A 19,928-nucleotide genomic window follows, 5' to 3' on the forward strand; every position below is an offset into this window, starting at 1 on the left:
CCACAGTATTTGAGTTCAAGGACAATACCTTTCCCCGGTGCAAGGCCTCCAGGTCACCTGAACTGAGGCTTGGGCCTCCAGGCCCTGGCCCAGTCTCCTAGTGCCAAAGGGAATGGGAAGTAGGTGCTTGATGCTGAGAGGGGCCTTGTGGCCTGGTTGCCCCCTGGGTGAGGACTCAAAGCGGAAAGGGAGGTCCCTGAGCGTTGCCCCTACAGCACAGTCTGACTGGAAGCCTCTGCTCACTGGAAGGCACACACTGGAGTACAGCTGTCACCCTTCAGGCCCTCTCCGAGCCTCACGCTGCATTTCCTAGGATGACTGCACTGTGGAGTTTAACTCTGCGTGGCAGTCTGTGTTCAGACGGTCACCACTGTCCCAAAGTGTCCTTTTGCAGTTCCACGTTTTTGCATCTGGGAGCTAAGCAAGGCTTGTGGATTGTGTTTGGCTGTTGCATCTTTTACTCTCTTACTGAGGAGGGGTCTTGCTGTGGAGCCTGGCCTGGAATGGGACTTGGTTTCCCTGATGGGCTGGGCTACAGAGCTGCACCCCACTTTGCTCCAGGGCATTTTTACAGAGCCGAGGCGAGGTTTACCCCACTTTCCTCACATGAGCCTGAGGACTGTTAAGCACCCAAGGGATCCTGGACACCCAAAAAGCACTCCATCTACCCTGCCATGCTCCCTGAGCCCCAGTGCATACCCTGCCTCCCTGCTGTCATGATGATTTTGTACGTGGCACCTTCCTGTCCATCTCCACTGCAGCCTTGCTGGCTGAGTTTCTCCCCAGTGTGTCCAGGCTGCCCCCTTCACTGTTGTGCCCTGTGACCGTCACACCCCATCTGGCCCTGGGGACAGGTCTCCCTCTCTCCCCAAGGTTCACACTAGGCCTGGGGTCAGCAGGTGCAAAAGAGCTCTGGTCCCTTACAACAAGGAATGGAATTTAGAGTCCGAGATTGGGTATTCGTGGACAGATGGAGGAGGCTGGGTCCTAGAAACCGTGCTGGGTAGATCGGTTTGTCCACAGCAGGTGTTTTTAGCTATAGACACGTTCCCCTGTAGTCTCCGAAGTCCCGTTGCTGCCGGTCAGCATCAGACCCTAGCATCTGGCATCGGGGGTCTGCATGTGCTCTTTAGAAGCCCAGCAAATGGCTTTCCTGGCCAAGGGCCCCTGTCTGACCGCTGCCACAACCTGCTTTTCCCATGCATTTCGTTCTTCCCTTCTCCCACTTTTAAATGTTCTCTCCACACTGAGCTTTCGCCGCCCCTGACCTCTGCCTTCCAGTCCTCCTTAGGATGCATTTGCCACACCAAGTAACATGGTTGAACTTCACAGTCTTCCAGGCATCCAGCTCCAAGGCGGGTTTTTAAACGACTGCCCCCGTGTTGGCCTCCAGGATGAGGCTGTGACTGTATCTGTACCTCGGGCCCCACAGTGCCCGCTGGGACATGCAGTGTAAGGCATGGGCCACACTGAAGCCCCTCGAAGTGACTCTGCATAGGTCCCAAGGGTATTTACTAAAAACCCACTAAAGGAATTTTTAAGTGTCAGGTGTGATAATAGCACAGCACAGTTTTTAAAAAGCACCCTCATCTTCTGATGTGTACGCTGAAATGCTTGTAGGTAATTACGCTCCGAAGTTTGCTTCACAGTGACTCAGGGTGTGAGCGGAGGGGAAGCAGGATCCTGTGTGAGCTTTTAGTGATGATCCTGGCTGACAGGCCACAGGGGTTCAGCGCACATTCCTGAAATGTGCCAGGAAGTTTGCTAAGCCATAAGCCAGTAGCTTTTTCTTTCTTGATTTTGGAGACCAGCTTGTGTTATGTTGTCCAAGCTGGTCTCGTCTCCTGGGCTCAAAAAATCCTCCCGTCTCAGCTTCCTCAGTAGCTGGGACTAAAGGCAGCTCAAGATAAGCGCGTGTTAATCACATCCTGTGAGGACGCAGTGATACACATGTGCCTGGCATACAGCAGGTGCTCAATAAAAGCAGCAACTTTCTGCCTGGTCTTCCCCAAACAAGGGGACAGCACCCCACAGGGCCCTGCAGCCACCAAAACCATCTTGTGCAGAGTTCCTGCTGGAGAGAAACCCACCAAGGAGGACAAAGGGGCAGCACTCAGGAATGGGCCTGGCTCCAGAGCTGGATCTCTGCCAGATCCACCATCCCCAAGTGCAGCAGACACAGCCCTGAGTGGACAGAGCAGCTCCTACAGCTATTTGTCAGTCCTGTGCCAGACAGCATGGAGGATCAGGGGCAAGGACTGAGTTTCAAGAATAAACAACACGGGGCTGGGGATTTAGCTCAGCAGCATAAGCGCCTGCCTTGCAAGCAGGCAGTTGTGAGTTCGATCCCTGGAACTGATAAAAAACAAGAAAGACCAAAAAAAAAAAAAAAGAATGAACAACACACCCCAGCATCTAGCCTCCAAGCTGGGCAACTCAAGCAGGGTTCTGGGGGATTGGTAGGAGTCTGATGTAGCCTGGGAACCCTGACTTGGCTTTAGCAAGCACTGTTCTATTGATGGAGGGTGACACATCTCAAGAGGAGATGCCCATGGCCATGACCCAGAATAAAACCTGTGCTCCCACCCACACGAAGGCCAGCCTCACTCCTCCCGGGGCCACCCCGGGTGTTCTTCACAGACACTGAGCTGCAGCTCTCCAGGCCTGGCCCCATGGCCCATGGCCAGCTTTAGTGTGGACTCGGCACCTCCTGCCCACAGCCTACCTACGGCCCAGTGCAGAGGCCCAGGCTGGGAGCAGTTGGCAGGGTCACCAGTTGCCTCGCACCTGTGGGAATCTGGTCACTCAGCACCAAGTTGTCACATCCCGGGTCTGTAATGTCAGGGGCTGCTGGCCTGGCAGCTCGTGGCTAATAAATGAGGTCTCCTTAGTGACACATGGGGACCTAAGCTCAGCCCCAATCAGAACCCTTGCCCACCCAGCACCACCCTCCATGGCACTGTTGCGGTAGAGGTCTCCGCTCTCACCGGCTCCCAAAGACAGTTTTTCAGCACCAATCAGACCGGGGCGAAAGGTGTTTTCCTTCAGGGCTTGAGACCCTTTCCACCTATGGGACCCTGGCCTTTAATGTTTATGCTGAGAAGTTTACTGTAACTCCACCAGGTTTACCTTCAAAGGTGTTTGGGGTTTTTTTGTCTGTTTTTTTTTTTCCCCTGACAGCTTATTTTTTCTCTCTTTTTTGGTTTTTGGGGTAGGGTCTCACTAAGTAGTCCTCCTGCCTGTGTCTTCCCGGTGTTGGGATATAGGTTTTGCCACTACACCCAGCTTCTCTGATAGCTGTTAAAATTCCATCCTTACAGGGCTGGGGATTTAGCTCAGCGGCATAAGCGCCTGCCTTGCAAGTAGGCAGTCGTGAGTTCGATCCCACGTGTCATAGTGAGGTTCTCTTCTGATTGCAGCTGTCCCCTGCACTCTTTCCCAGTGTTTGGAAGGTCTCTGCTGCGACTTCTGCGTGCCACCAGTATTCCACGTGTGCCATCCTCCGATTTCTCGCCACCCCAGTGAGGCTCGGCCTTGGCTCCAGTTCCTGGGCACCTCTAGGCTCACAACCGGGCTGCACAACATCCCCTCCAAGCCGGCACAGCTCCGATGAGCACAGGCTGTGTCCTCTCTTCCCCATCCTGCCCTAGAGCCCGCTTCCTGGGGCAAGCTGTCCACTGGGGTCTGAGTGGCTCTGCTCAGCTCTTCAGTTTTCACGTGCCGACGTCAAACGCACGGACCAGTTTCTTGGTAACTCTGCCCACCTTGCTCACCAGCCATGAAGCCTGAGTCCCCGAGCTTCGGGTTTCCTCCAGGGGAGGCTCCTGTGGCCACTCTGCTGCCTGCTTCCCCAGCTGTCTCTCTCTGTCTTTCTCCTCTGTGCCAAGGCCAGGGTATAGGAGCTCCCCTTGGCTCTGCTCCCCGATGTGGCCCCACTTACTTCTTGGGAGCTTCTGCCTCCTCAACTCTCCCACTTGGCCTGGCCTGTCTGGACTGTGCAGCACCTACCACTTCCTCTCCCCCTCAAACCCACCCTGATTCCCCATGTGCCTGGTCCCTGGCCTCCTACCCCCCCTCACCATGGCTCTGGACCCTACGAGTTCCTGGAGCACCATTTGTGGCCTTTGATTTCCTGATGCTGGGGACCGAACCCAGGGCATTTGCACTGCGCTTGCACATTGTAAAACCCTGAGACTGCTCTACCTGAGTCAGGGGCTGGCCGGGCTGGGCTGGGACTTTCAATTCTCCTGCCTCAGCCTCCCAGAGTGGCAGTGTTAGGTGGCCAGCTATTTTTACATTTTGTTGTTGTTGTTGTTGTTTTAATCATGATGGCCCATCTTTGATATTTTTACCTTTGAAAACAGAGAACATGCTAAAATATAAAACCCTGGAGGCCTGAGTTTTTCCACTTTCTGTGACTGAGTGAAAACTCACTTTACCTACAACTCCCTCTGTGTATGGAATCTCACCTTGTTGTCCTACTGACCCAGCCCACACTGCAGGACTGGGTGTCCAGGGGCCCAAGGGCAACTTGAAATTCTGTGCTGACCTTCTCCCTCTTCTGCTCGGGCCCTCGGCCCAGCAGAGCAGGGCTCTGGATCAGGGCACCCCGTAAGCCAGGGCAGGGACGCTGGCAGCTAATGGGGAGCCCATGCTCACCCAGCTGTACCCACCACACCCCCGTGGCACCTTGCAAACCCAGTGGAACTCTGAGCCTGCGAGAAGATGGAGCCGGGTGCCTACCTGAGGCCACAAGCTCCTCAGTTTACACCATGAGCTTCAGTCAGTGGGACCTTAGCAAGTCCTGGGGGCCTGGGTTTCAGGGTGCAACCCTCCTTGCTCAGGAGACCACTGTGAGGAAGCCAGAGCTGCCCTCCCTAGGAGTGATGGTCATGAGAGAAACCCACCACGTGAGCATCACAGCTGCCCCAGTGAGGTTCCGGGGATCTAGCTGGGCCTCTGCCAGAACGTCCCCCCTCAGGTTCAGTCTCAGCGACCTCTGGACCCTCAGTCTCCTGGGGAACAGCTCAGCCAGCTCCCAGCCCCTCCCCAGGGAACCAGAGCCTCCTGGGAGCCTGGGTCCAAAGGCCAGGACCTCAGCAGGGCAGCTGGTGTGAAAACCACACAGGACCTCCTCCAAAAGAAATTATGGCTTGGGAGGTGACACGTGACTGCTATCAGCTGCTCTGAGGCTCCACCCCATGGGATTCCTCCTCACCTGCCCTCAGCCTCCAGGGCAACAGGTCAAGGTAGGTTTCCTCCTAGGATTCACACCTGCTGCTGCAGGGCAGCCCAGACTCTACTTCCCCCAGTTCTCACCCTGGTGGCCACCCCTCCTCTGACCCAGGGACTGTGCACGGGTGGCAAAACCCGAGAGCAGACACCAAGGTGCCTCCCTGCGAGCCAGGCCCAGGGCCCCCCATCACCGTCACCAGACTGCTCAGGCCCCCAGGACCAACCTGGCCACACAACCACACCAGGCACACGCAGCTCAAGAAGCCCCCAGACTCTCAGGGCACCTTTCACCCTGACCTTCACCTTCTCTTCCTCCATATCCAGCCCAGGGGAGGCCAGCTCTCTCTCTCTCCTCTATTGACCTCTCCCTGCTCCTGCCTGGCTGGGCCCTCAGGGACGCCATCATCCTACCTCCTCTACAGTGACAGCAGACCCACTGCCAGAGCCCTGTAGAAGATGAACCCCAGCCCGGCCTCGACTCTGCTCAGTGGGGTTACCCTTTACTTCCCACCGCTTTCCTGCTCTCCCAGCTGAAGACAGCACCAGCCTGTGGCCCTGGACCCCCAAACCCCAGTTCCAGAGTTCCCTCCAGCCCTGCAGTCTCAGGTTAGGGGCTCCTGGCGTTCCCTGCTAACAGGTCTCTGAGCTCTAGCTGTGAGCCTCAGCCTCACCACACACCCATCCACCAAGTTCCCTAGATGGGGTCCTCAGGCCCTTCCCACACCCAGTGCAAATCTTCCACCACCCCCTTCCTTCTCCTCCTCTTGTCGTCCCCAGGCCAAGCCAGGTGCCTGTGCTTGATGACCCTACACCCTAGTGGAGCTCCAGTGCACCCTCAGGGTCCCACCTGGCTGTGTGGTGCCCACCACGAGCCCACCCCCCCGGAGCCCTGTACCTTGGCCAGGGACCTGACAATGGGGCTTTCCATGATGCCACGGAGGAAGATAAGGTCCAGCTCTGCGGCCCCAGTGGTGTTGGGCAGGGACCCCAGATTGTCCAGGACTTGCTGCATGGCTGCAGAAGGGACAGCAGGTGAAATACACGCAGATCACAACCCACTTTGTCAATTCCTAGGTGCTCCACCTTGGGCACAGCTGGCCCGCACGTCCATGACTGGCTGACCACACACTGCATCCACAGTTGCCGCCTGAGTGCCTGACAGGGCAGCCCAGGCAGTGGAAGTGGGTGCGGAGGGCTGGGTGCCTGGCTCTGCCCCACCAGAGAGAACCACAGCTCCTCACTACATCTCCAGGGCAGCCTTGGCCTCAGCACCCTGGCCAGGCCAGGTCTCACCCTTGACTTTGACCAGCAACTGCAGCTCTGGGTGGTATGAAGTCACGTGAGGCCACAAACACTGGCTGGACACAGACCCGGGGTTGTAGTGAGCAGCTCAGGGCAGTGGTCAGGCCAAACTGCCCTGGGGCAGCAGAGGACTGGCCTGGATCGGCCAATCTTTCAGGGGGCTGAGTACAGGGGCAGCGCGGAGGCAGGGAGGCAGGGCTGAGGCAGCTTCGAGAAGGGGGTGCAGGGTGCAGGCAGGGGGAGATGGGCAGGGGTATCATTACTCTGTCACCTGCCGCCCACACCTCCATCTGTGAATAGCACCCCAGGAGGGCAGCACCCCCACCCCCCACCGCACTCTGCAGGCTGCCTTCTCAGAAAGGATGGGGCAGGGGGTGGGCAGAGGAGCACGGACCCTGGGGCAGGACCCCAGGAGGGGCAGCGCAGATCCGGAGTCCCCAGTCACAGCGGCCCCGCCCCTCCCCCACGTGCTAGGCCTGCTCCGCCCCCCGGGCTCTGGGAGAAGCTGGTCTCGCCGCAGACCTCAGCCTGCCGGCCATAGGTGCAGGTGGGTCGAAGCCAACAGTGTCCTTCCCCAGGCACGCCGAAACCCGCCAGGCGGAGAGGCTGAGGGCCCGTCCAGCCTACCTTCCCTCTGCAGCTCCGCATCCTCCGAGGAGCCCAGGGACAGACCCTCCAGGGAAGCCCCGCTGCCGGAGCTGCTGGCCATGGTGTCCCCAGAGGCGCGGGGCCCAAGACCCGGGCAAGGAGAGCGGGCGGGGCGCTGCTCGGCGCCATGGAGCGGGGCCAATGGCAGAGCCGCCTCAGGGAGGGGCGGGGTCAATGACAGCACCGCTTCAGAGAGGGGCGGGACTAGCGGAGGCGGCCCAGTGCAGGAGGCGGCGCAGAAGCCCCTCAAGGACCTGCTGTTCACAGCCGGGAGCCCGGGCCGGGAGCCCGGGCCCCAATTTATCTCCACACCCGAGGCCCCGCTACTGCCACAGGCAAAGGAAGCCTCAGGTCCCCCAGGGCTGCCCCCAAATGCAGCAGGCTGCCACTGCCACCTGGTGCTGGCGCCAGGGAGGGTCACCGCAGGGAGGGAGACACTGGCGCTGCAGGGACGGGGCGCGCTCCTCTGAGACCCTGTACCCGGAAACCCTCCTTCCCCCCGGACTAGGTCCCAGCACTTCGGTTGCCATGGCAGCAGGTGGGAATTACACACCAGGAGGCAGCCTGGAAAGAGCGCGCCAGAGATTTAAAGGGACCGCTCGGCAGAGAGCAGCCCGGCATCCTGTCTTGATCCCCCGAAACAGAGGGATGAACCACGGTAGAGGCAGCAGCCTCGGGTCAGGGCGGGAGCCCCACAGCGCAGGCAGCCTCAGGAGGAGGCTCCTGCCTTCCTGCAAGCAGGGCTGGGTCTCCTCCCTCCCAAAAGACAAGAGCCTGCAGACCGATGGCGATGGCAAGAGGGCAAGGATCCTTAGCCAGGACCCTGCCCAGCCCTAGGCAGGGCATCTCAAGGAGGGAGCACGAGGGAGGCTGTTCCTGTCATTCTGGGGGAGGCTCTGCGACACCAGGTGACTTCGGGCAGAATCCATGGTAGGCAGAATCCGTGGTAAGCCATGAGGCTGGGGCTAAGGTTGACTAGGGGAGGAAGACACACCCAGGGCCACAGAGCTGGAGCCCTTGCGGAGCGGTGCTCCTGTCCACCCTGCCTGTGTCATTGGGCCAGCCTGCCCGCCACTGTTCAAGGGTTAGTGGACAGCACTGTGAGAGAGAGGAGAGGCCTCTCCCCCTCTCATCATGGGCTGGCTAACCCCAGTGCCTATGGAGGACAGGACAGCCCAGTGGATACACTGGCCAGGAGAGGAGACACTGGGCCCGAACATGAGCCAGGACAGCCCCTGGCACCTCTAGAGCCCTAGGGCCCGGGCCCTCTCGGGGTTTGGGACCCCAGAGCAGAACTTGGACCTCAGGGCCCGTGACTGAGTCAGCATCCAGAGCCCCAGGCCCATCAAAGTGAAGAAGGTGGCCTTGCTGTCACTCATCTTGGGGGGACAGGTTCACCCATGGAGGAGCAGACCCCAGGCTGCAGGGTCAGAGCCCCCTGACACACAGGAGGAAACAAGAGTTCCATGGGTTCCCACCCATCCAGTGCCCACTCTGGGCCAGAACCTGCTACACCGCCACAGGCACCAGCTCGGCATCCTTGCCCTAGCTCGGCCCGCCTCAGCACACACCAGCCTGGGCTTTCGCCAGCCTGGCGTGGCCTACACTCCAGCGATTGTGGGTCTCCCCCGACTCAGCTACTGGGCCCACTTTCGTCCCTGACTGGTACCCTGGGACCACTGAAGTTGCCACTGCTCCCTCCTTACCCGACTCAGAGTTGGTGGCAGCAACCGGCATGGTGAGGTCAGTGAGGGCTCCTGCTGACTGTCCTGGGGAGACAGAGGGTGACAGGACCAAGGGCTGGGCAGGACGGGCATCACATATCAGGGACGTAGCCCAGAACTTGGGTGCTGGCTATCAACAGTGACCCAGGATTCCCCAGAGGCAGGAAAGGCAGAGGGCAGCCCAGTGCTCCTGGAAGTGCAGGAGGCCACCAGGCTCTGGGCCCACTGTGCTTGGACCAGAGCCACAGAGCTAACAACAGGGACCATGGGGAACCGGGATTCCAAGGCAGGGACCGCTACATTTCTGCTGTCCGCAGCCCGCCCTGACTGAGTCCATAGCAGGATCCATCAGCACTTCAGCCCAAAAGGTCCTCGAGAGCCAGAACCACAGGGGTTCTGTGGTTTCCAAAACCCAGGCCCAGCCCAGTACAGAGGCACCAGAAACACCACATTGGGCTGGAGTGGTTTGCCAGGCTCCCTGGGCCACCATGCTGCCTCAGTCTCCCCTTCTTGGCCCGGTGCTGGAACCCCGGCCCAGATCCCCCAACCGGGAGCCCTCCCAGGCCCCTTCCTACCTGCCGGCCTATCGGATAAAACCTTAATCCCCCCGTTGCCATGACGACAGAGGCAGGGCTCAGGCAGGGATGGGAGTGGGAGCCAGGCTGCCGGGCAGGCTTCTCCCAGGGCTGCGACCTGGTCATCTGCACTCTGGTGTGGCTCTCGGGAGGCGGAGCCCCCGGCTGGCCGGGATGAGTCCCATGCCTGGAGCCCTATTCCTAGAGCGAGGCGCCCAGGACGAGCCGCCCCAGGGTGAAAAGAAGCCAGAGGCTCGCAGCCGAGCCCCACCTGGCCTGCACGTGAGGGCAGGGCCAGGAAGCCGGTGCGGCCCAAGGTCTGCACCTGGAGACCCTCGGCTGAGCCTCAGAGAGCCCAGGGCCCCTCGACACCCCCACGCATCTGCGCGCTGGGACAGGGCTGGGCGCTAGGACCTGGGCAAGAGGGATGAGGTCACCGGGGACACCGCACACCCGCCCCCAGCATCTCGGGCTCCTGTCCTGGTCGGATCCTCCCTCCGCCGCCTGCTGTTGGGGGACACTGGACGCGCAGCCCCCGCCCCCGGAAGCTGGCTCTTACGTAACGGGGTGCGGGGTCCCCGCCCGCCCAGGCGCCCCAGTCGGCGCCGCCTCGGCTGCTGCGGGTTTTTGAGGGGGTGAAGTGGGGGTGGGGTGGAGCGGGAGTGGGGTGATGTAGGACCCCAGCGGGGATTCTGCCTGGGGGCAGCGACACCCGAAGGCGAGCGGGGTGGGATGTGGGGCCCGGGCCGGGACGCGGGGGCGCGGGATCGCGGTCTGCACCCACCTGCGCCCGCCGAGGCTGCGCGGCCGATCCCCGACAGACTGGCACGCGGGGGCGGAGTCTGGGGCGGGGACTTGGGCGGGGCGGGGTCCCCCAGCTCCCCGACTCTAATTGTGACGGTGACACCGGTGACGCCGCCCAAGGGGACGCGAGTCACACGGGCCTCGGCCTGGGGGACTTTTGAGGGATTCAGCGGGGGCACCTGGATCCTGGCCTTTAAAAATATTTTAGCACAGGCAGCGTCTTCGTGAATGGGCTCGAGAGCCTCCTTCCCAGTTTCCGAGTTTCAGAATTCCAACCCCGGGGCCTCCGGCCGCGTGTATCCCAGCCCTCCGGGCCCCACTTCCTCCCACCTGCGGATGTGCATTGGTCCAGGCCCAACAACCCCCCAGCCCCAGCCCGAGAACTAACAGAGGGGTCCCAGGCTCCCCCACACAGAGCAGGCAGATGGAGGGTTACGTGGCTGTCCGTGCTGGCCGGCCCTAGGGATCCCAGGGACAGGGCGGGATGGGTGGGACCTCAGTGCCCCTCTGCCACCTTCCCCTAGAACATGCCTGGGGGCCCGAGATCAGAATCTGCTGGAAACCGTTTCCAGGTTTCAGCTTGGAAACCAGAAATGGGCAGAACTTGGGCTTCAACTAGAAGAAGACCACTGGCCCTGAGTCCCCGCAGATTCGGCTCCCGGCAGCCCAAGCATAGAGTGTGGGTGTGGGGACAGGGCTGTCTCCAAGTGTGTGAGGCACTGCCCGGCAGAGCGGGATACCAGTCGGTGACGTCGCAGGCATCTGTGACCACCGTGGCGCCCTGCTCCCCCGTCCCCTCACTCTCCAGCTGACCTCAGGGAAAAAGTCCCTCTGAGAAGGCCACCGCCTCTGTCTCCCGTCCACCCCGGCTGGGGGTCACTTAGCCCTCGGTCCCTGGTCGGAGACAGGAAGAATTTGGCGCCCCCCAAGTGCGAATGTGAGTGATTCCTCTTCGGGCCCCTGTCACCCCACAGCCACGCCCGCTGGCCTGCAGTGCTGCCTGTGGTCCCAAGTAGGCCTTGGAGTCCAGCCTGCCTGGCCCTGCGGCCTGCCGGCTGCGCCCCGTAAGTCACCCTGCGGGTCCCCACGCAGGGCCCCAGCAGGGCTTAACAATCCTCCATTGTTCACTAATCACAAGGGCCCTGCCTGGAGGCAAGACACAGGGCCGCCCTGTCCCTGAGGCTACGGTGCCAGCGCCCGTGACCCCTGGCTGGCCAGGGCTGGACCACGCGCCCCCTCTAGGCAGAGCGAGAGAGGTGCAGAGAGGGACGGGGTCCCCAGCTGCGCCCACCGCGGTCAGGTCCCTTCGACCCCGGGGATGGTCCTCCATCCCTGAGGTCACCTCCAGCTCTGCCCTCGCCTCGGCCACAGCTGGAGGTCATCGGCAACAGACAATGCCTCTGCTTCCCCTGAAGGTGGGGTGCAGCGCACGACCCCGAGCCGCCCCGAAGGAGGAGCTGCTCTCCGTAGCCCGCTTGGGGCCCTGAGGGACGAATCTGCCCTGGCGACATGCTGCACTTCCAGCGGCGGCCAGCAGGGAGCGCCAGAACCCATGCCTTATGGCTTCACCGCCCAACAAAAAGGGTCTGGAGCCCTGGGCGCCCAGGACAGACGGACAGACAGGCCTAACAGGACGGCAGAGGCTACGTGATCCATAAACATCTGCTCATTAACTACTGTACCTGCCGAGAAACCCTTCGCATACACAGCGGGACCCTCTTCAAAGACTGTCCCGAGCCCGCCCCCCACAACCACCGCAGCCGCTGCACCCCTGTACCGTGTGCACCTGTGCGCATGTGTGCGTGTCCCAGGCCACACAGCTGTGCTCATGTCCTCCACATCTGCACGCTGCAGTGCCAGCTCCCCCGGATAAAGATGTAGAGCCCCTTGATCTCCAGGGACAGACAGGGTCACCCCAAAACTGCCAGGCCATGGGTGGCACGTCCCTTTCCTGCTTGCCCACACACCCTCGAGTGGCTCCGTGCCCGGCCCCACCTGTGCACCCACTTCTTTCCTCTGTCCAGTGCCCCGGTCCCAGGGCCGCAGACTGTGGTAGCCCACCACTGTGTAGGAACCAGGGCCAGGCCGTGAGGATAGCTGGGGAAAGTCAGTGCAGAGTCCATGCCCATCACTGAGTGTCCATGGCTGGCCTTGCCTTGGGGTGCCCCATGGACCCCGACGCAGGCCTCAGAGGTGAGGGAGCTGGTGGGGGACAGGATACGCAGACCCAGGCAGGACACTTTGGGACCCTGGGCCGCTGAGTTGCCATTTGGGGACAGAAAGGACAGAGAAGTGTGCTGGGGTGTGGCGGGTGGGGGCCATGTGTGCTCACACATGCACACATGCACCCAGGGTGCAGTGGCAGAGATAGGAGGGGACACTGAGCTCAGGCACCTGCCCTGGGCTTCCCAGCGCCAGGCCGCATGAGGGCTCTGCTGCCACCATGAGGCTGCCCACTTCCTGTCCCTCCCCGGCTGAGGCCCAGCTGCAGTGTCCTGCTCTGTCCTGAGCCTGTATCATAGGGCACCGCCACCCCAGCACTGCCCCACATGTGCCCCTGCCCACCCCACCCTGGGTGCCCCATTCTCCCTTCCTCCCCTTGGTACTGAAGGCAATGGGGCCTCCTGCCCACCCCTGCACAGGGATGCCCAGCACTGGCGTCAGGGCCAAGGGGGACCCCTCATTACCTTTCTCCAGCCCATATGGGCCCTGCCCTTGCCCAGATGGGCCTCGGGCTTGGGGGAAACCCAGTCAGCTGCCCAAGGCGCCCAGGGTCAAGGGGCCCACGGACTCACCCTGCCCACAGGGCACAGTTCAGGGGAGAGATCTGCCTGGTTTTTGGATTATTCTTCAGTTTACCAAACTGTGGTGGCTGCAGAGACAGCTGGACTCAGTGACCTTTGAAGCATCCACAGTGAGAAGGACCCGGGAACAGCCAGCCACTTCTCACTAAACCACACCCCTCCCCGTTCCATGGCATGGGTCACCCCATCTCCATTTCATGTAGACTCAGTGCAGACACCTTCACTAACTCGCTGCAAGTCCCCCAGGAGCCTGTCACGGAGCCCCAGTGTGGGGACCAGGGCTGCTTCCGCCTCAGCCTCCTCCCTGTGGCCCCGACTCCTTTGTGAATCCACTGCCACCTCTCCACGCCCCACTGCTCCTCAAAATGGTGACACCTTCCCTGCAAGGGTTTCCAGAGGCCTCCGAAGCTCTCACTGCTCCACTCTGGAGTGGCAGTGCTGGCTGGGGCCTGAGTCAAGAGCCCAGTGCTTCCAGAGGCAGTGACTTCTAGGACTCAGTCCCCTGGTCAGTGCTGCTGGGTGGCCATGGAAGTCCTGCAAGGTGGGGCTCCCAGAGATCCCTGCCACACTCTGGAGGATGCAGGGCCTAGACCTCGCCCTGCCCCTACTCATGATGGAAGACATACTGCCCGATGTTCTCAGAGGCCACAGCTATAGTCACACCAAGCTGGACAGGAGTCCTGGCCCTCTGGGCCATAGCCCTCCTGAGCTGGTGTCACCCAGAGAACCTGCAGCTGTCCAAGAGGAGCAGCCTGGAGACAGACCTCAGACCTCAGAACAGGAAGGGGACAAACCAGCTGGCCACACCCAGCCACAGCGCCCGCCCTGGTCCTCACTGATCCTGGACAATGCCTGAGAGCTGGTGCCATTAACAGGACTCACGCATGTCCCATCCCTTGGAAAGCCCATCCCATGAGAGCACAAGCTGCTGGTTTCCAGCACAGCCTTTCCCCAAACCCCTCCCCCTCCTGGTCCTCGAGGCCCAGATCTCCCGCCATCCAGAGGAAGGAAGAGGCCGAGAAAAGCCAGTGGCCCATGCTAGCCTGGCACATGATGCCAGAAGCTGTGGCGGAGCTGTCGCCCTCCATGGGAAGGCCACGTTGTTGCCAGCTAACGGGCACTGGAGAACAGGAGCCTCGCGCCTGGCTTCTGTGACTTCCATGCCAGACACACAGGCCAGGTCCAAGACAGGGGGATCTGCATGGAAAGGACTGGGCAGCCAGGGGCCGAGGGCAGTGGCTTCTCTCTGGGGGATGGAAACACCCCTCGGTGGACAGTGACGCTGGGCTGCAGCTGTGTGGGGGAGCTGAGGAGGCAGCCCCACAGGCCTCATCCCCAATCCTGACTTGGGTTGCACAACTGCTTCCCACTGCGTCCCAGAAAGAACCCAATGGAAGTCTTCACCCAGGACCTGGACCAGGGCAACACACAGGGACACTTGATGCTCAACCTGAAGCACTGAGATGTGAGGGGGTCCCCACATCCCGGGGGCATCCCCATCATCCCTGGATCAGGCAGGAGCCAGGCCCCAGAAGTCAATGCTGTTCTCCAAGACACTCTGGTCTCATCCAGCAGGGAAGTGAAACCCACACCCAAATAAGATGGTTAACAGCTATTCACTCAACAAACCCCAGACCTGTGCTGTACTCCAGGCAGTGGGTGAAGTCGCTGGGTGGACACAGCTCTTTCCTCTTCTCTGGGGGCTCAGCTAGGCAGCTCCCCCAGACACTGGGGGCAGAGCCCTGGGAGACAGGAGGACAGGGAGGGTCCAAGGGCTCCAAAGGGGTCTGGCGGAGGTGAACCAAAGAGACTCGACAGGCAGAGGCACAGAAAAGCTGCCGGGCTCCTCAGCAGCTCTGGGACCCCATAGGTGATAAGTAGACAGGTGGGTGCAGTCAGCGGGAAGCAGTTCTTGAGCAGGCAAAGCTGGGGCAGCCACCGAGGAATGCACCCTCCCCTGTGCTGGACAGTGCCACATGGCCACACGTCCTGCTCAGGCCGTGCCTGACTAGGGGATCCCTGAGATCAAGGGAGGACACAGGTGAGCACCAGGCAACCCCGTGGAGGAGGGCAGCACTCTGGGTTGTCATGTGTCATGTGACCAGGTGGTGAGCCGGGCTCCCTCTGTAGACTGCTCCCCACTGCAGTGCCCTCCCTCGGTGAGGTGGCCCCAGGAATCTTTGCACCAGAAGGATAGGCCCAGGCCCCAGGACCCCCTGCCCGGCACAGGGCCCAGTGGCACCAGCAGCAGCAGGCAGTGGGCGGTGGAGCAGGCCTGTGGGCAGCCCTGACTTCGAGGAAGGGGTCTCATGTCTCTGGACAGTTCATCGGGACCCAGGGCCAGTTCGGCCCTAGCCTGCGTACCTGGAGCAAAAGGTCACCTATGTGTCCCACCTACCACCAGGGATGGCAGGAACAGTGCCCAAGGGAGAGCAGCCAATAGCCCGTGAGTGTCCACATCCACCTGTCTGTTGCCTGCGGAGATGGGACAGGAGGTCAGGCAGAGGGTAGAGTACAGAGGCCTAGGGGACATACAGGCCCCGAAGTCCTGCCCAATCCGGCCCCAGCCCAGTGACCTTACCACAGCATGGTAACGTCAACTGCCCCGCAGGAACCATCGCATCCGCTGTGCTGGAGCCCAGACCATGGGAGAGGCAGTGGAGCCGAGGAAGGTCCCTGAGAGTGGCAGCGAGGGCTCAGGGTTCGGCTGCCTGTCAGGCTGAGGGAGAGTGTGGTCTGAGGGCTTCCCCGCGCCCTGCACTCAGCGGGATGTGAGGTCCCCCGATGTCCCCGTGAGCAGCCCGCTCTTCACTTGACCTGGGCTGAGTCGCTGAGCGCCTGCCACAGCCCTGGTACCTTCTGGGCTCCGGTGCCACTTTCACGGGCAACTCTGGCCGCGCCCAGTGGCTGGACAGGGCCTCAGACAGCAGGTGATGAGCTTGGGACACGGCGAGTGACGCCTGCGGAGCAGTGGGGCAGGTAGACGGCAAGCTCGGCGCTCCGGCAGAGGCGATGCCCCAGCCAGGTCGGCGACGGAGGGGGCGCAGGGGGAGAGGCTCGGCAAGGGAAAGTCAGGCTACAGGGCGCACTCCCCATTTGCTGGTTTTTGCGGTGCTGGTGTTGAATCCAGCGCGCTCTCGCTGCGCCCGTTTTGTTCTGGAAGGGGCTCCCCCTAAGTCGCCCAACTGGCCTGGAACTTGACCATCCTCCCGCCTCAGCTTCCGAACGCTGGGCTCACGGGCGCTCCCTAGGACCCACACCTTGCTAGCGGGCGCACGCTGCGCCCTGGGCCCCAGGCTGTCCCTTGGGTTGCAAGACCCGGGCATCACGTGACCTCTGCCCCCACCTGCACCGCGTGTCATTGCAGGTCTCCCACCCGCAGGCGGCGGCCCTGGGCTGCGCCTGCGCACTGGCGTCAGCTGTCTGGGGTGGTTGCTGCTGGAGCCCGGTGCGCGGAGCTGCAGATGCCCGCGGCCGCGAGCCTGCACTGGTCGGCTGGCTCTCCCAACTTCGGCCACCTCACCAAGTACATAGCGAAGTTTTTCGGCAGCAGGTGGACCCCGAGGTCCTCTGGGGGCAAGGGCTCCAGGCACCCCACACGCGTGCGTGCGGGACCTACGCAGACGCGTCTTACCCAGCGCGAAGAAACCCATAAACCAGCTGAAACCCACGATCGCCACGAACACCTCGAGCGCCACGAACACCACGAAAGCCACGGAATCCCAGAGCCTCCCAAGCCCCACGCTGCGATAGGCGCCAGAGCTCGGAACTCTGCTGCCCCCTCCCCCCAGGGCCCCGACTAGGACGTCATGGACCCTGCGTGGGCATGGGGCCCGGCTCCTCCCACCCTCAAGAGCAATAAAGAGGCACTAGAGCACGGTGGCCTCCCTGGCTTCTGAGTGGGGACTAGGGCTTCCCCACCTCCACGCGCCCCGGGGCAACAGCCCGCACGTGGGCAGAGCAGGAGCCTGAGTGGCACCGTGCAGCAGGGTGGTGACCCAAGTATGGCAGCATTGCGGGGGCGCTGCCCGCACAGGCCACCCCCAGGGCCCTGATTTCCGCCCGTCGCCTCACGGCGGTCCGAGTCACCCCGCAGACCCACGCCCGCGCGGGGATGAGATGCACAGCCCAGCGGTACCACCGCGGCCTGCAGACGCCTGCGCGCGGTGGGGCTGGGGCCGTCCGGGTGCTCTGTGCTGCGCCGAGGTGCTGAGCCGAAGAGGGGACCCAGCATCCGCCCAGCAGGCACCTGCAGGTTGCGCTCCCACCTGCCGTGCCATTCCCTGCCCCCTGTCCCCTGTCCCCTGTTTCCGGGAGGCCAAGCCCCAGAAGAGGGGAGAAGGCGAGCACAGCCACTCCCCGCACGACTCGCGCACTCACGCACGCACATGCACACACGTCGGGGGTGTCTGGTGCACAGGCCAGGGGTCCTCGGCCCACAAAGCTGGAGGGCGGAGCCAGCCCAGCTCACTAAGTGCTGGGACTGGAACCCGGCTTCTGCCGAGAGCAAGGCGGTGCTGCAGGTCAAGAAGGCCAGGTGGCCTGGAAGCACGCAGCCTGCGCCTGCCCTTCGCTGCCCGCTGGCGGGCCCAGGGTCCCCCTGAAGCGACGCGGAGCCCGCTCCCCGGGCAGAGACTGAAACGCAGGCAGCTGCGGTCCGCTTGCTTTATTGTGGAGCGGAAGGGGGCAGAGGCGCGGGGGGGGGGGAGGTTAGGGCTGGTAGCTGGCGCTGCTCATCCACGGACTCAGCTCTGCGAGGGGAGAGAGTGGGCCCGGCAGGGGAGACAGTCCCATGGCTTCGGAGGGCTGCCAGACACCCCTGTTCCCCCTTTAGCTGCAGGGAGCCCGGCAGGTGGGTGGCGATGGGACCCACCCGGGGCAGCCGCGTGGGACTGGCGCCACACCGGCAAGCCCAGCGCATCCTCCTCGGCGCTCTTCCCGTACCTGGGGGCGGAGGAGGCACTGGGTTGGTGCTGCGCCCCCTGCCGGCTCACTGCCTTGTTTGAGCCTGGGCGTCACCCTCCTCGATGCCCAGGGCCAGGGCCAGGACTGGGGCTGGGTGATGGGGCTGGGTGACAGCCAGGGCCGCGCCCACCTGGGCCGAGTCAGCATGTTGATGTATCTGCGCATCTCGGCTGCGTACTGAGCCATCTGCTGGGGCGTCGCGTCGTCCCCGGGGTACACAGGCTCCAGGGGGGCTCCCCAGGCTTCCGGAAGCAGCAGGGCCATGCAAGTGCCCAGGAGCAGCAGCCACAAGCAGCAGCGGGTGGCGGTCATCTAACACACAGGATGGATGCAGCCAGCCCGGGTCACCCAAGTCGGCACAGGACACAGCACAGCGGGTGCCCTGTATCTGGCCCTCCACCCCGCCAGAAGGAACCCTACCGGCTCCTAAGTGGCTGCCCAAGCCAGGCATGAATGCAGCTGGGACGCCACAGACCCATGGGGGCACCCAGGGAGCTAGGGAACAGAGGACCACAGCAGTGACCACTCACCCTGAACCTGAGGGAGCCGGCACGGGCGGAATGGCTCCTAGATGCAGGTGGGTTCCCAGCTCTGCGCCCTCACTTTATAGTTCCCAGCCCCCCATGTCCCCGCCCCATGGCCGCCCGCTGCCCAGTGTGCACCCTCTCTGCCCTCCGCCTCCCTGGCGCCTGCACCCCCTGAGCCGTGAAGGGCCAGGGCTAGGCAGGCCACTGAGTGGGCAGAGGTGGCCAAGTGCCCGCCCATGTAGACGGGTGAGCGCCGAGCCCTTCCACACGGCCCCCCCCGGGCAGCCAGAATCCCAGCAGGGGCAGGCCGCCAAGGTGATGTGGGTCCGCCTCCAGGTTCTGGAGGAGGCTCCGGGCAGCCCAGCTTGGCCCGTGGTGGCCATTGCGGAGGGCGGGTATGCAGTGAAGCAGTGAGATCAGGGAGGGACTCTGGTCCTCAGTGGAGAGGAGTGGGCCAGGCGTAGGGTGTGGGGCACACACTCACCCTGGGCTGGGAGAAGGAGGCACCACAGTCCTGTCACCGCTTCGATTCCCGTGCCAGGGAGAGAGAGCCAGTGTGTGGGTGACGCCTGGAGCCCCCTCAGCCCTGAGCAGCCTGGAAGCTGCAGCCTGCTTGGACCCCACAGCTGGTCCTGGGATCTGGGGTTTGAAATAAAACCCATTCCCAAAACCGGGTGTTTCCTTCCCAAGTGTGACTGTCCACATCCTGGTATAAGCCCCTCGGCCTAGAGACGGGAGGCTGCCAGCCTGGGCACGGGGGCACCCCACCTGTGATCGCAGCACTCTGGGAGGCTGAGGCAGGAGGATGGCTCTGTGGAGCCCAGCCTTGGGAACTCAGTGATGCAGGGAGGAGATCCTTCCTCAAAATTAAAGACTGAAAAGCCCTGGGGCTGCAGCAAGGCCCTGGGCCCCATCCCAGTAATGCAGGGGAAGGGAAGGAAGAAACAGGCCCACTGAGGTGGACCGCTTGCCCAGGCCTCCTTGCGGCCTCAGTTTCCCTTCTGTATTCTTGCCCGGATCAGTCTGTGGCTGTTGAAGCCAATGACCTCTGACCCCAGAGCTCCCCTGCTCCAGAGCTAAATGCCAAGAAGTACTGGGGGGACAGAAGGGACACTGTTACCCTCTGTGGGACTAAGATCACACAGCCCAGCAGGGAGCGGGAACCCTTGGCCGCTCCTGTTGGCTGTCCTCTCCGCTGCCACGCCCAGGTCGGGAGAACACACACACACACACACACTCCTCCAGCCTAATGCCTAGCCCGCCCATGGCCTGGCCCTTCCTGCGGGTTCCTCAGCAGAGAGAGGCCACCAGGGGGCGCTGGTCAGGGTGGCCTCCAATCTGCCC

General features: G+C 62.4%; 2 protein-coding genes and 1 long non-coding RNA gene across 8 annotated transcripts in view; 1 reads left to right on the plus strand and 2 right to left on the minus strand.

Moving 5' to 3' along the window:
• The window catches only part of Mpp2 (MAGUK p55 scaffold protein 2), a 33,720-nt gene extending 23,283 nt beyond the window's left edge, over positions 1–10,437 (minus strand). For 2 of the 6 annotated variants that reach the window (XM_063251660.1, XM_063251659.1), the window contains exons 1-2: positions 7,165–8,851; positions 6,131–6,249 (exon numbers count right to left, since the gene is read on the minus strand). In XM_063251660.1, coding sequence (XP_063107730.1) covers positions 6,131–6,249; positions 7,165–7,246 — 201 coding nt within the window. In that variant the 5' untranslated portion in view covers positions 7,247–8,851. Of the gene's footprint in view, positions 1–6,130; positions 6,250–7,164; positions 8,852–8,891; positions 8,955–10,268 lie in introns of those variants that run through there. The other 4 variants (XM_063251661.1, XM_003465748.5, XM_005001900.4 and 1 more) reach the window with 4 other exon arrangements.
• On the plus strand, positions 10,007–16,969 carry LOC134476568 (uncharacterized). The gene is made up of 2 exons (XR_010048371.1): positions 10,007–11,225; positions 11,704–16,969. It is a non-coding gene; the product is annotated as an uncharacterized LOC134476568 (long non-coding RNA).
• A 777-nt stretch (positions 16,970–17,746) lies between these two features.
• On the minus strand, positions 17,747–18,605 carry Ppy (pancreatic polypeptide). The gene is given in 3 exon segments (NM_001173005.1): positions 17,747–18,036; positions 18,188–18,369; positions 18,588–18,605. Coding segments are annotated over 2 exon segments (381 nt in total). The 5' UTR covers positions 18,588–18,605; the 3' UTR covers positions 17,747–17,837.
• Positions 18,606–19,928: the final 1,323 nt, after the last annotated feature.

The sequence above is a fragment of the Cavia porcellus genome, unplaced genomic scaffold (genome assembly GCF_034190915.1).
Source record: "Cavia porcellus strain 051 isolate PalLab524CR breed Dunkin Hartley unplaced genomic scaffold, mCavPor4.1 scaffold_6, whole genome shotgun sequence".
In the NCBI taxonomy this organism is placed as follows: domain Eukaryota; kingdom Metazoa; phylum Chordata; class Mammalia; order Rodentia; family Caviidae; genus Cavia; species Cavia porcellus.